The 15,736-nt window shown below is 49.3% G+C and overlaps 1 protein-coding gene across 1 annotated transcript in view; it reads left to right on the top strand.

Annotated features, from left to right (window-relative positions):
- Positions 1 to 9,844: 9,844 nt before the first annotated feature.
- LOC114701262 (myomesin-2) overlaps positions 9,845 to 15,736 on the top strand; it is a 61,876-nt gene continuing 55,984 nt past the window's right edge. Inside the window, 5 exon segments of the mRNA XM_037201958.1 lie at positions 9,845 to 9,978; positions 12,201 to 12,292; positions 12,471 to 12,540; positions 13,542 to 13,564; positions 13,567 to 13,633. Coding sequence (XP_037057853.1) covers positions 9,845 to 9,978; positions 12,201 to 12,292; positions 12,471 to 12,540; positions 13,542 to 13,564; positions 13,567 to 13,633 — 386 coding nt within the window.

Genomic DNA, 15,736 nt, shown 5'->3' with positions numbered 1-15,736 from the left:
CTTTGCGGGGAGAAATTAGCTCTGCTGTCCTCAGCCAGTGTCTGGGAAACTCTTCTGCAGTGAGTGGTGTTCTCCTCTTCTGGCCCGTCTCCTCTGGGTGAGTCTTTCTCCTTTCCAAGGCTGGGATTTTTGGGAGACCACAGAGCGTGCTGCATTTGCTTTCCCGTGGTGGGGCCATGTCCAGAGTGAAGAGTTACCTGCAGGTATTCCTTACTCTAGGATAAATCAAATGATTCCACCCAAGGTGTGCCTGCCTGTCTTTGACTGGATTCTGTGCTCAGCCCAGCTAGGATCCCTCCCCCTCCCCTTTCTTCCTCCCCTACCCACTGGTTTTTCCTTCCCTTCCTCCCCCTCCTCACTTTTGAAGGGGGAGGGTCATATATCCCAGGCTGGTCTTGAACTTGCTCTGTAGCCAAGGATGACCTTGAACTTTTGATCCTCTTGCCTTCATCTGAGTGCCCGAGTGCTGGAATCACAGGTGTGTGCCACCAGGTGGTTTTTTTTTTCCGTGCTGGGATCAAACCTAGGGCTTCAGGCAAGCTAGGCTAGTCCTCTACCGAGTGAGTTACACCCTTAGGCATTACCCCGAGACTGTTCTTTATTTCCCTATGTTCTGGCCTCAGTGTTGTATAATCTGACACCCCTTCATGATAGATTGTGCCCCTGGGTTTCCTGCCCTTTTTATTTTTAAAAACTGTTCTTAAAGCAGCCAGTTGACTTGGTCTCTGGGGTTCTTACAAAGGATCAGAGATGAAGAGAGGAGGAGGGGTCGGACTAGAGAAAGGATACTTTCTTGTGGGGTGGAGGGCAGAGACACACCAGGCATTCAGCGCAGAGCCTGGGCAGGGCTTGGGAGGAGGTTCCAGCCCTTTCAGTGAAAGGACAATTGTTTGTGGGTTGGTCCGGTTTCCTGTCCTTGTACATTTGGAGTTTGGGTCCTGGGGGTCTCCAGCTCCATGCCTTGTGTGGAGCTGTGCGCAGTGAGCTGCGCCCGCCCGCCCGCCCGCCAGGAGGGGAAAGGGACTCCTGCTGCCCTCGAGGGCGGGGCTGGAAACCCTCAGCTTTCTCTGTCACCTGCCCCACATTCCTTCCTTCCTGAGTGCCACAAAAACAGGAAACAGAGAGCACGCGGGAACCAAGGCACTTGAAGGTGATATTGAGTAAATGGGGCCCCAGATAAAAACCTGCCCCAGGAGCCAAGAGCTTCTTTTCTGGGGCCCACGCCAACTCCATGTGCCCTCTGGAGATGCTGTGCCCCATGAGCTCACCGACTGTCATTTGGAGCTCTGCAAAGGCAGAATGGAGCAGAAGCTGCGAAGTGCTCCGGAAGGATGTTAAATCGAATTTGCAGCACCTTTGCATGAAGCTCACACGAACCTGGGAGCTTAAAACACCGAGGTCCGGCACGTGCAGGACCAGGGGAGATCGTCGATAGGACTCTGTGCGGGTCTTTATGACTGCTGACTTCACTTTCCTTCGTGAAAGAGGGTGACGCTGTGGGTGGCTGTAAGGATTGCCCAAGTGGGAGCTGCCTGGGATGATTTCTGTGTCAAATTCACACGATTGAAGTATTATGGGAAGCCGATGAGTCCTCACAGACAGCTGAGCGCTTTGCGAATGCAAAGTTGGACCCTTCTCTATCTTGTGCCAAGGCTCTCAAAGGAGGGACCCTGCAGCACCAGCCATGTTTAATTGATCCTCAGTGTCCCAAGGCCTCATTTGTGCCTAGTTGTTTTTGGTGGTAAGAGGTCCTTTTTGGCAATAAGTCACTTTTTTTTTTTTTTTTTTCAAGACAGGGTTTCTCTGTGTAGTTTTGGTGCCTGTCCTGGATCTCACTCTGTAGACCAGGCTGGCCTTGAACTCACAGAGATCCGCCTGGGGTTAAAAGCGTGCGCCACCATTGCCCCGTGCAATTAGTCATTTAAAAAACCCTTTAGACAAACAGGTTCTAATGTGAGCGAGCTGGGAAACAATTCATCTCATGAACTCGGGCCTTGTTCCTTGTGGTCTACACTGTGTCGGCTGGTTCTCTCTTCTTCCTTGGATTGTTTTCATTCCATGTGTCTATGAGCTTTGGCATTTTTAGCTATATAAATAATTTCTTTAATTGCACAGGAGTAAATGCTCTCTCCACCTGACGTGTCTTCACAAACTGAAACCGCGTTTAGAGACACAAAAGAGGTTGTTCCCACTGCTCCTTGCAGGGAGGGTTCAGAACAAGGTGCATCGCAGACACGGAGCCCCGGCGCTGGGACAGGCTCGAGTTTCATGGTGGTGTCCTAATTCCTAAACATGTCAGGAGCCTCTCGGTGTGGTTCCAGAGCTGGGCTGAGGCGGAAAGTGTCTGGGAGTGGTCAGAGGAGCAGCTGGTGTCTTGGCTCTGCTGGAATGCACCAGTCCTTCAGGCAGGGCGTGTCCATCTGAGAGGGTTCGGCATTACTGGTCAGCATGGCCTCTGATGTTAATTACGTACAGCCACAGGCACACGCTGCTGGAGGCGAGGGGTATTTAGAGGGATTTTTCTCATGTTAGTTCAGTCCCTGGTTTTACAGTGAACCACACAGTAGCCTGGCGCTGTGAGGGTTCAGGCCTTGGGGTCCCCAGAACCAAAGCCTCTCTGTGCTCCTGAACTCCAGGGGATCGTCAGAACCTGCCCTTTGGAGAAGAGGTGCTCCTCATCTTTTTGGGTATGTGTGGGGACACTTGAAGTATTTCTGAAAGAGGATAGTCACAGTGTGAGTCTGGGGGAGCTCTCCAAGGGCCCTTAAATGCCTATGCACCTGATACTCCCAGACTGCAGCCCAAGACCTTTTTATGGGCCACAGGAATATGCTTCTAGGAGGACCCACTGATAGACATGGGGTTGGGAACCCAGCCCGACTCAGGGAAATTCTGAAGTCCCAAGGAGTCAGCGATGGCAGCAGAGCTCCCACTGGGGTCCCATGAGGCCTCCTTTTCTTGTGATTTGCCTTGCTGGGCATGAGACTGGTAGCAGTCTGAGGAGACAGGTGGACCGAGGGTCCCAGGGACAGCGTTTGGATGCACTGATGCAGCTGGCACTGTCCCCAAGCCATGAACTCGAAGGTGTGTCCTTCTTGGAATCCAGTGGTCTTGGGGATTCAGCAACGGTGGACACACGTCAGTTGCTCCAAAAGGCTGTGGTTTGAAAAGTGAGTCCAGTGGGGAGTGCCTGTGTTCGAAGATTCCTCGACTCCTGCCCTTGATGGCATTAGGGGTACAAAGTATAGGGATAAGGGCAGGGAAGTGCTGTTGCCCTTGTCAAAGGCACCCGGGGGACGCATCTGCAGTGGGTCTGTGTGTCCGAGTGAGGGGCCCAGGGAACGTGACCACTTAAGGCAGGTGGTTCCTTGCTAATCACTACAAAGTGTGTGCTCCTCACACATGAAGTGTTTGAAGACTTCCAGGCCCACTGGACAGCGTGCGAGGTAATGTCAGAGATATACCGGACCGTGTGCTGTCTGTGTCTGTAGCATGGAGCAGGACATGCTGCTGAGTTAAAGGCAAGAGGGCCATTGAGATATAATGCCTCATGTCATCTTACATTACACACGGAGGCATGCATCTAGTGAAGTGCACTTGGCCCTCTTTTGTGGACAGCTCTACTAGGGACAGAGCGTGTGTTTGGAGTTCTTTTTTACAAAAAACAATTTGAGAGTTAACACGGCATGAACACATATGTAAGTACACATATGGAATGACGTGGTAGTCTATGGTTTCTGCTGAAGAGTTAGAAGTAGTCAGGGCAGATGGGTTAAGGGAAGAAATCCTAGAGAGGAAACTAGTTTCTGGTGGTTATCTCTGTCACGCTGGTCTATCTTTAGTCCCCAGAGAGCCAACATGTGCAGCCATGGGCAGCAGACCTTTCTTGGGGATCACTTTGCTGAGGTACAGTTGAGGCCCCCCCATGTTAAAGTGAGGGGGTTTTTCAGGTACCTCTTCCCATCTACATGGCTGAGTGTCACAATGACCCTGTGACAGAGACAGCCACGGGGTCCGTTGTTTGTTACTTCACACCAAGCACAGTGCCAGCTGTGACATAGATTCAGAGTGGAATATCAGAGCTGCAGAGATTAGGAGTAAGCCCCAAGGATACATCGCAGAGCTGGAGGCAGAGTTTGGCCCCAGGGAGCCTGGCACCTGACCTCTGAGTTCTCCTTCAAGGCTGGCTGGGTTGCTTCTGTGTGGCCCTTAGGGCGCAATGTCTCGTTTACCATTTGTGACCAGTGGATGGTGGCACTCTGTGGAATCTGGGGTGCCTCTGGGACAGGAGATGGCTGGTCAACATGTCGGTTGTTAGGAAGAAATATTAACACATGCTAGTGTATCAAAGCATAAGAGGCCCCCAAGGCAGAAGTTTGCCGACCTTGGGGGTGGGGTGGGGGATGGGCGGGCCTGTGTTTGGGAGCATTCCCAGGATCGTCCTCAGCTCTGTGATTCTGCGATCCCACAGTCTTAACTGGAATTGATCGTGGGGTAAATGGTGCACTATGGTGAGTTTTCTAACATACAGACGGCTGAATGATGACGAGGATTGGAAAGGGGGCAGTCTCCTCTCTGAGCTGCCCTCCAGTTTCCCTCCCGAGCCTCCACTCATGTCATTTCATGTGAGTGGCAGTCTCAGGGCTGTGCTGTGGGTTCTAAACACAGCAGACTCCAAGCTCAGGCCTGAATTGTTTTGTATCTTTTTTTCTTCCCTTTTTATTATTATTAAGAAATTTTCTATTCACTTTACAACCACAGTTTCCCCCCTCTTCCGCCCCACAGCCTTCCCCCCAACCCACCCCCATCTCCACCTTTCCCAAGTCAAGGTCTCCCATGGGGCATCAGCAGAGCCTGGCACACTCAGCTAAGGCAGGTCCAAGCCCCTCCCCCCTGCACCAAGGCTGTGCAGGGTGTCACATCCTAGGCACTGGGCTACAGTATCCTTTGTATCTTATCTGGGAAACGGAGGATCACAGAGACGCAGGAAACCTGCCTCTGAGTGACTGTATAGAGGTGACCGAAGGGGCCAGGTGTAAGTTTTATTTACTTGGGGTGAATCTGTGCGCTAGATGAACACATGTAATTCCTGAAATCCTCCAAAATCTCTCAATGGTCTCTCGGGAGAATTTCACCCAGCCTTGCTCACTTTCTCACATCCTGGGGTTTCATTCCTGTCTTGGTTTGTCCTTTCCTGCATCTGCTCCAACCTTGATACCAGAAGCCCATGGTTCATGACTTCAGATGACCCTTGGAGGCACTGGGGGGTGAGTAAGTTTCCAAGGCCCGTGGGGCAGCCCCTGGAGGTTTTCTGGTGTGGCTGCAGCCTTCCTAGAGTAAGGTCCTGCTGCACACCGTGTTCCTACCTTCATGCTTCCGAACCGGTCCTGCCTCCTGACCTCTGTCTGTTGGCCCTCCCCACAGGTCCCGTGCTGGGGGCCTGCCTCTCTGGTGCCCTCTCTTCTCCTCTGCGGGCCACTCTGTATCTCTGTGTGGCCTCTGGCTCCTGTTATTTCAGGCATTTGGTTACTCCTCTAATCTGTTTAAATTATTTTTACCCTCTTTCCTCACACTGCTCTTTGCATTGCCCCGAGCACATTAGGCGTTCTATAAATACCGTTAAGGAAGAAATTAGAGAAAACATATAGTCACATTTCCTGATGGTCATGGAAGCTAACAACAAAAAATAATAAATAAAACTGGGTTCCAGAGAAGTTTGTGGATTTCATGAGTATAGTGGAGGATGATTTGTATCTGTGTATACTCTCCATCCCCCTTTTGGGATCGGAGTAGCCTTTCTTTGTGTGTGTGTGTGTGTGTGTGTGTGTGTGTGTGTGTGTGTGTGTGTGTGTGTCTGTATTTCTCTCTGTGTGTATGTATCTGTCTGTGTGTCTGTTTGTGTGTGTCTATCTCTGTGTGTGTCTGTGTGTGTGTCTCTCTGTGTATGTATCTATGTGTCTCTGTGTGTTTGTGTATTTGTGTGTGTGTGTTTCTGTGTTTGTATGTATCTGTCTGTGTATGTGTGTCTATCTGTATGTGTGTGTGTTTGTCTGTGTGTGTCTGCTCTTTCTCTCTCTCTCCCTCTGTGTGTACTCTCCCTCTCTTTCTGTCTGTGTGTTTCTGTGTCTGTATGTGTCTGCCTGCCTGTGTGTGTATCTATCTGTGTGTGTGTGTCTGTTCTCTCTGTCTCTATGTGTGTTTGTGTGTCTGCTATCTCTCTCGCTGTCTCTGTCTCTCTCTGTTTTGTGTGTGTCTGTTCTCTGTCTCTCTCTCTGTCTCTGTCTCTCTCTCTCTGTGTGTGTGCGTGTGTGTGTGTGTGTTGTGTGTGTGTGTGTGGTGCGCATGCGCGCGCGGCGTGCACATGTGGAGGCCAGAGATCAATGTCAGGTATCCTTCTCAATTGTTCTCTACCTTACTATGTGACAAGGTCTTTCACTGAACCCAGAGATCCCTGCTCTCTGGACTGCCAGGCCAGTGAGCTCCTGGATCTCTCCTTTCTCCACTCTGCCCCTCCAGCCTAGAGCTACAGGCGTGTGGCACTGACCTTTTCCCACGGTGCTGGGGACCCTAATTCAGGTCTTCATGCACTGCAAGCACCCTTTCCACAGAGCCATTGCCTCGGCTCCCTCTTTCTCCCCTGGAATGATGCAGAATGTAAGGCGGAGATCACAGGTCTGACTCCTCATGCTCTTTTTTCTCTCAGAAGCATCCAAGATGTCCTGGTGGCAGTCCTTTCTACCAGAAAAGACACAAGCACTTTGATCAGTCATATCGAAACATCCAGACCAGGTACCTCCTGGACCAGTATGCATCGAAAAAGTAAGTTGGCAGGTCCTGGCTCGACTTCCTGAATTCTGAATGCGCAGCTTTGCTGTTTTCTGGCTGGAGACTGTGCCGTTCCTGAGGTCTGGGGTGAAATGGTCTGTGGGAAGTCTGAAAGCAGGGATGACCCATCCCTGATGTACGCATCCCTTTTGGAGATGAAAAGTTGGGTAGGTTGCATGGCCCAGCTGGATGGAGTGGTCATGTATCCTGCAGCACCTGTGGGCTGACCCTGAGCCCCTGGAGGAGATGCTCACGATTGCTCAGTACAGGCCCCCCGACTTTTCCTCTTCCCCGGGTGTCTTCTGGCAGTGGGACTTAAGGAGTCCCTCATGATATAGAAGAACAAGGAGGAAAGCAATGGGCAGGACGTTGGCAGGGTTCCTAGGCGGCAGAATAAAGATGGAGATGAAGTCAGTTCTGACCACAGTTCTGCTGCCTCAGTAGTACAGGTTCGACACCTGCGTGTCCTTCCCTGTCGGGGGCGCTGGGTCTAGCCCCACATTCACCTCCGTGCTTCTGAAGGACTAGGTGTCTTCCGGGCCACGCTGAAGGACGAGATCTCTCCAGCTTGCAGCTGTGCCTCCCTGGCGCGCAGTGTGGGGCAGCTCATCTACAGCTCCGCTTGGGCTGATTAGAGAGAGGGCTGTGAGCAGGAAGGGGCTCGGAGCCTGGCCTTCTCGCGCTGCAGGTGCCTGCCACATGTCACCGGCACCCTATATTTAGAATCGCTTGTGGCATTCGTTTAGTTACCATCCCTTGATATAAACAAAGCCAAACATTTGCAGCCCATCTCAGCAGCGATTGGGATTCTAACACACACATACACACACACACACACACACACATGCACACACATACACACTACACACACTACACACACACACACACACACACTACACACACACACACACACACTACACACGCACATGCACACTCCATACACATATTCCACACAGCACACCGCTTCACACATGCATACACACACACATGCACATGCCATACACATATTCCAACACACACCACTCACACACTGCATACACACACACACAACACACACACACTACACGCACATGCACACACCATACATATATTCCACACACACACCACTCATACATGCATACTCACACATGCATACACATACACACATACATCACACACACACACATAGACACACATACACACACATGCACACACCATACACATATTCCCCCCACACACCACTCACACATGCATAACACACACAACACAACACACACTACACGCACATGCACACACCATACACATATTCCACACACACACCACTCACACATGCATACACACACACTACACACACATGCACACACCATACACATATTCCACACACACGCCACTCACACATGCATACACCACACAACACACACACACACTACACGCACATGCATACACCATACACATATTCCACACACACACCACTCATACATGCATACTCACACCATGCATACACATACACACATACATCACACACACATAGACACACATACACACACACATGCACACACCATGACACATATTCCCCACACACACCACTCACACATGCATACACATACACAACACACACACACTACACGCACATGCACACACCATACACATATTCCACACACACACACCACTCACACATGCATACACACACACTACACACACACACGTGCACACACCATACACATATTCCACACACAACACCACTCACACATGCATACATACACAATACACACACACACCACACACACACACACACACACCACATAGCATCTTGGCTGAAAACCAGGAAGGATGGTTCAGAAATGGCTGGTAAGAGGAGCGCCAGCCACAGGGATCTCAGGGAGTGCTTCTCAGAGGGTGTTTGCAGACAGAGGAAGGTTGCCACATGCAAAGATGCACGCTTGGGTTTGGGTGAACTCCATGCGTATGTGTGCTTGTGCTTGTATGCATATATATCAATGTATATGTGTGCTTGCACAAGTATAAATGTCTGGGTATGTGTGTGTGTCCAAGGCCATGCATGTTCCTGCTTGTGTTTGTGTGGTGTATAGTGGTGTATGTGTGTGCCTCTGTATGTGGCATGTATGCATTCACATGTATGAGGTGTGCCCAGGTGCATCTTGTATGGGCTACAAAAAGGGCATGCATGTACATATGTGTGCACTTGTGTGCCTGTGCTCTAGATGCACATGTGTGTGCTGCAGGGAGGACTGGATGTATAGAAAGGGAGCATTGTGTGTTAGCATACGCGTTAATAATTTTCCAGCTCATCTAATCATTTTCTCTGTTTGTGCAGGCGAGCGACCTCCCAGTCATCATCTGAGAGGTCTTCACAGAGAGGTCCTCTTCGCAGAGAGCTTCCAGTCAGAGCTCCACTGCGGGGGTGACTTGCAGGCTCTGTGCAAAGCGGGTGAGCGCATCAGAAGAGGAGGAAGTTGAAAATGAAACAGGTAACTGCTTCGGGTCCTCCATCAGCGGCTGCCCTTAGTACCTGTGCTTCTAAGTGCCGGCGTCCAATTCAGCTGTGGGCTGGGTGACCTTGGCAGAGAAGGGTAAGGGGTGCTAGTTGGGGAGGGTCAGCAGCAGAAGCTGGCTTGCTTATAACCAGAGCTGAGTTCCTCTTTCCCACCACTCGCTTACTCTTTACCATCTGATGTCAGTTCCAACCCACAAAGAATTGGGACTGCACCTCCATCATTACACCAGCCAGGGCTGAGGTATGGTTCTTGGCTTACCTCTGTACTTAGATCCCTAAGCCATCGGAGCCTCAGACTCCACCGTTGAGTTTCCATCACACTCTCTGTTGTCCTTGGAGCAAGGTCATCTTCTGAGGAGGCAGCCAGTGTTTAAACAGCTGTGTCTGTGGACACCAAGGGCTACGAAGGGTTCCATAAATCATCATATCTTAGATTTCAATGATTTGGCTCATGACGGTGCACTGTCATAGGAAAGGAGACGGACCAGCCAGAAGGTCAGTCCTGAAGTTACAAAATTCCAAGCGATGGAGAAACAGCTGGTGGTTGTGCATCGTTCTTTCAAGAAGAACATGAAGGCCCGAAGGGACGGCTCAGTAGTCAAGATACTTGCTGCTCTTGCAGGGGACCTGAGGGATTCCCAGGTGGCTCGCAACTACCCGTAACTCCAGTTCCAGGAGACCCTATGCCTCTGGCCTCCCCACGCATCTGCACTCATGGACACAATATCCACGATAATTAAAGAGAATAACACGAGCGGCCAAATGTTTCATACCTGATGTATATCTCACCCACTGCTCCCTGAAGTTTCTCAGAATTTCTCTGAAAGAAAGTGTAATTGGTAAGGACACATGAGAGTTGGGTAAGCTTGCTTCGTTTGAAAAATTAGTCAATGATGGAGTAACTGGACTGGCGTGGATAGCCCAAAGGAATGCCTTCTTTTCGGTTTGTTTGAAACGCACAGTTATTCAGCAACAACGATACATTTTAGAACTGTAGCCCAGAGTGAGATGGAAACAAGATTCCTCCTGCTTTTAGATTCTGGTGTGTTATTCTTTTAAATCCAGGACAGTAAATCTGTATTCCTAGGAATTCTCAGCAATGTCAAAGTTAGGATTATTTTTAAGCATACTTCTAGTAATCTTCACCTTATCATTTAGTTAGTTAAGATGTGTGTTTAAAGAATACAAGGCACCACGTTTAGTAGTTCTTAAAAAGAACGACATCCTAGAGGAATAGTCAAACAGTGAAATCATAGTTTAAAATCAAGTCTTGCAGTAAGATACCAGCTCTCCATGGACACACATGTGGACACTGCCAATTTAAGGACTTACCTTACATTGGAATGTGTTATACCTTAAGAGTTCATTCAAAGGACAGACGTGTAAAATATTATATATGTAGACTTATAAGTATGAACTTTATTCATCTCTTCTTAAAAAAACAAATTAGCTTATAAATGCCTTAGGTGTTGTTGTACCATGCAAATTGTATAAATTGTTAAAGAATGACTTCAGAATGTCAGCTGTGTGGGGTGGGAGGGTGCCTGCTTAGCATCTGTGGTGCTCTGGGTATCATCCCCAAGTCCCACACAAACCAGGTATGATGGTACGTGACTGTATTCCCCATCAATTGGGAGGTAGAGGCAAGAGGATCAGAAATTCAAGTCATCTTTGACTCTATAATGAGTTCCAGGTCAACCTGGGCTATGTGGGACATAAACTATCTGAAGATTTAAGTATTCAATTGTTTTGGAAAGATATATACTGATTGTATTTAAGTTTGTGGACTAGACATTGAACATTTGAGCCATGGCATTTTATGTCTGTCAGTTATACATCAGTGTGACTTTGAACATACTATGCAAGTTCCTGTCCCTCAGTGTCCCTACTGTAGGGTGAGGAAAGTGAACATCGTTAACTTTGAGTGGTTGGTGTGTTGGTTATGAACCTCGCACAGTTTTGGAACAGCTGATGGGAGTCTTCATGACACACAGAGCGTTTGCACTGGGTCCTCTCAGTTTGAGTCTGGGTTTGAGTTTATGACGGCGCCTCTTCGCCCACTGTAGATGGTCAGTCCTCTTGGTAGGGTTAAGGTTGCAGGTGTGGGGTTGGCCATCCCTATACTGCCCTCACTGCCCCCCTAGAATCATGGTATTTTACTCTCTCATCACTCATTGTGGGTGTCTTCCCGTCTCGGGTCTTGGAGATCACTTCTTTCTGAAAGTAGATTAGGTGGCTAGTGAGTGATTCCAGGGCTCAGGGAGATGATACCATTGCATTGCAGGGCAGCCGTGGAGGAGAGTGAGCGGGCCCTGCTGCAGGGTGGATGGGAGCCTCGGTCATTCATTATTCACTACCACTCTCACCAGCCCTAATTGTTTATCACAAGCTCTTATCATTTATTCCTTGCAGACATTAGTTCAGTCTGGTACATACTGGTCCTTTGCTTTGACAGGAAGGGGGTGACTCGAACTTCCCAGGACTAAGCTAGGCTGTATTTCTTCATTGTTTGTGACCCCTCAACCTCTACTAATGCAGGGATCCTTTCAAGCACCCACATGTACATGCTCCTGAAGGACTCTAAGGAGTGGCCAAGTATATCAGCCCTATCCCTCATGCCAAGAAGACAAGAGATGTGTGTTGTGCATATCTATATTAATAAATCACATACCTGCTGTTCTTTGTAACTTCCTGTGCGCCCGTTAACACACTTTGAAAAGCAAGAGGTAAAACTAAGTAGAAAAAGTTGTTTTGTTTTCCTCGTCATCTTTTTATCCCTTCCCGCTGAGGATGGGCAGCCAGAAAGGATCAGTCTAGTCTGTCAGTACCACACAGTCTTGTCACGTGTCCTATGACTAACAGAGTTTCTTGGCTCTCCTAGGTACCGGTCCCTAGAGGCTTCTTATGGAGAAGCTAAGAGGCAGCGTTTCCTCAGTGAGCTGGCCCAGATGGAGGAGAATGTACACTGGCGAGGTCACTGGCTCGGGACAAGTTGGACAAGTACTCCCTGGAGCAGATGGTAGGAGGACCTTCCAAGCTCCCTGGGCATATAGAAGGAGAGTTTGTCTGCATGAGGTGGTCCAATGCTTCACTGCTAGTGGTGATATTCTTGCCACACCCCTCTCTGACCACCCTTGCTTCTTCTCCAAAGGTGGAAGACAAGCTAGCTTGGGAGAGACACTAACATTTGAAGACCGGAATGAGCAGAGCCCCGAGTCCTGGTGAGGTTAAGTCCCACACCATCTGGGAGCGGATGTCTGTAAGGCTCTGTTTTCACTGTACAAGGATTCCCACGCCTGTGGTGCAATGGTAGAGACAGCATTCGGGGCTGCTTTCCTCTAAGAACTATGTGCATGAAGGCATGTGTGCCTGAGAGCCTGCCCTATAGACTATGGAAGTCCATGTGGGAAATGTGTGCACAAAATTCAAAAGGCCTGTCTAGATAATGTTCTATCATTCCTGTTTTAGGGACATTGACCTGGTGGCTCTCTCAGAATGTTTTGTTGAAGGGTTAACTCCCTGAATAGGCATGACTGTTTGTTGTCTTGGCTATTGTCTGTGCACTGGCTTCATTGCTGACTTTGTACAGAGAGCCCATGTATCTGCTTTTAATATAGGAGGGCTCATGGAGGGAAGCTGTAAATATTAGTGAGTCAAATCTTTAAGCCCACAGACCCTTCTTGTTTCACTTGCTGTTGAAACCACAGATTGCTGTATATATCCCTTGTGTCCCAGGTCTCTCACAGGAGTCTTGTAACCTTGTAGCTCAGCTCATCCATGGTGTTAGGAGACGAAGGGAGTACTCCAAGACTTGCTCAACCATAACACAGACTCGGTGGTCTAAGCTCCACTTTATAGGTTGGGGGCTGGAGTTTTTTTAGCCAGAAGCTTTCATGGCACTCTGTGGCATTCTTCTCGGCTGTTCTGACTGCATGTGGGCCTGATGGGCCAGGCTGGGACTCGGCTAGCACCAGTTATGTTTTTTCTTTTTTAAATGGAATGATATATTTCTGATTCATAAGCAGTTCACGCAGATGTATGAGGCTCGGTCTGTTTTGAATGTTACAACTCCTGTTCTCTCCTAGAAAGCCAGATCCAGAGCACCTTGCAGTAATGACAGGGAAAGAGGAGCAGATGTTTCTTATGAGCCCAAAGGAGGTTGGGACAAAACTTGTAAAAGTATGTCTGCCACTGTACTAAAGTGAATATTTCCCTCCACCAGGTACAAAGATGGCAGTCTGATATGCAGGCAGGCGAGCCAGGGAAGTACCGGATTGAGAGCAGATATGGAGTGCACACCCTGGAGATCAACAGGTGAGGAGCTACACCCAGTGTGTGCTGGGGTCACATCCTATAACCACATGCAAACTAAGACAGCAGAAGCTGGCTGGAGAGGCAGTAGAAGCTGATCCTCATCCTTAGGAGGCCAAGGCAGAGAGATCGGATGTCTAGGCAGCCCGGATGGACTGAGACTAAGTGCATCTGTAATATCAGGTGTGCTTGCAAGAGTCACGTGACGGCACAGACATACTAACACTCAGACATACAAGTGCATGCAGACAGGCTTATTTTTTCCTGTGGCTTTGACTAGATGTTTGCTTAGAATAGAAGCATGTTCTTCTTTTTTAATTAAAATGTTTTATGCATTGGGTTTTGTTGAAGAAGCGATGAGTTCTGGTATTTTGTTTCTGATGGCGAGGTGATTCACTCAATGATAGCTGTAGTGGCCAAGTGTGTTCAGCCCTTAGCAGATCTGGAGCTGACACCAGAGCCAAGGAGAGGGTGGAGTCCACAGGCAGAAAGTGAAAACAGGAAGCTTTTGGGAAGGGGTTCTGGTAAATACGTCTAGCAGGATTCTTGATATGAGTCTAGGCTGGGGTGAAGAGCTGTTCCCTGATGGAGATTGCATGAGGGACTCCATCAGGATGAGGAAGAGGTCAAAGTGAGTGGTCCTGCTCTTGATGTTCTGTTCCAACATGAGCCTGTTGGACTGGAAGCCTCTGTCAGGCCCTGGCCCTCTAGCTGAGGTGGGAGTTTCTTCATCCTCCTTCCAGCTTTTTCTTCTCTTTCTGTCTGCTTCCTTGTGACTTCTTGCTCTCCGTGGGGGAGACAGTCCCTTCTCTGGGCTCATCTTGGTGGCCCGAGGACAGTGTAGTGCTGTCCCTGAGTCCTGCTGGATTGTGGGCCCCTCCCTCAAGGCCCTCACTGTGAAAATGCCACTCCTCCACAACTATTCAATCTCTGCTAAGCTAGGAACTCTGTCCCCGGAAAAGCTCCAACTCCTGGCCTCACAGCTGGTTGCTTTCTTCATTCATCCATTGGTAGCCTATTGAGTGCCAGCTGCTGTGCTAGGTGGGGTGGTACATGGGTGGCCACCAAAATTGGACTTGCTATCTGGTGTCCAGAAGGTGTCCTGTATTTGCATAGGTGAATATCAGGTAGATGAGGGGAGAACTGAGCCTAGGGTGGCAGATCATGGTAAAATGAGGACCAGGGCCGATTTGCTTGGGAAGATGCAGCCCCAGTTTCCAAGGTGAGAGAGTGCTAGGTGGAAACTGCGTATTTCCGTGAAGGATCTCTAACAGTGTCTCATGGTGCACAGGTGCTGTGTACTGGGGCTAGAGGGAGAAGGAGAACTGGAGGCCAGAGTTAGGCCTGTAGACCAGGAAACCTGCAGGGCAGGTTGGATGCTGGCTTTGCATAGAAGCAGACAGGATCCCTCTTGACTTGGGGTGGGAGGGGCCCAAGGTGACCAGTGCCATGCTGTTGCTGAAACTCAAGAATTAGGAACCAGGTGTGAACGGGGGTTGGTGGTGGTGGGACTGACGAGAGGGATCCAAAGGGATCCAGAGTCTACTTACTCTGCAGGTAGACTCAGAATTGTGTCACTGGTGGAAGCATGCAGAGCAGGGAGAAGCCAGTTGGGTAGCAGGTCTCCAGAGCAGCAGCACTCTGTGGAGAGTAGTTCTTCCCTTGACTTCCAAGGATCAGTGGGCAGTAAACCAATACCAGTTTTCTCAGGAGGACACTGATGTCAGGGTATCTGATCACTGGGCAGGGTATGCTCTGATCAGTAGGCTGGGTAGGTTGACTTGAATGATCAGTTAGCTTTTTGTCAAGAAGTGTTTTCTCTTTATCAAGCATGAAAATAGTCACACCCTTATCCAATGTTGGCAACATTCAAACTTTATACCCAGAAAACATCCACTTTAAACAGTGAAGAACACCCAGAATGAACTAAGTTAGTTGGCCCTGGTAGGCCATGATGGAATGATCCAGAAACAACACAATTCTCTTGACTTACACTTGGTAAGACAAGCACATCTTTGTTTTTTCCCTCTCTCAATCCCTCCCTCCCTCCCTCCCTCCCTCCCTCCCTTCCCTCCCTCTCCCTCTCTCCCACTCTCCCTCCCTCCT

Source organism: Peromyscus leucopus, unplaced genomic scaffold, assembly GCF_004664715.2.
Source record: "Peromyscus leucopus breed LL Stock unplaced genomic scaffold, UCI_PerLeu_2.1 scaffold_515, whole genome shotgun sequence".
Taxonomy (NCBI): Eukaryota; Metazoa; Chordata; class Mammalia; order Rodentia; family Cricetidae; genus Peromyscus; species Peromyscus leucopus.
The sequence above is the reverse complement of the archived record's forward strand: the minus strand, read 5'-3'. Positions and strand labels throughout refer to the sequence as shown.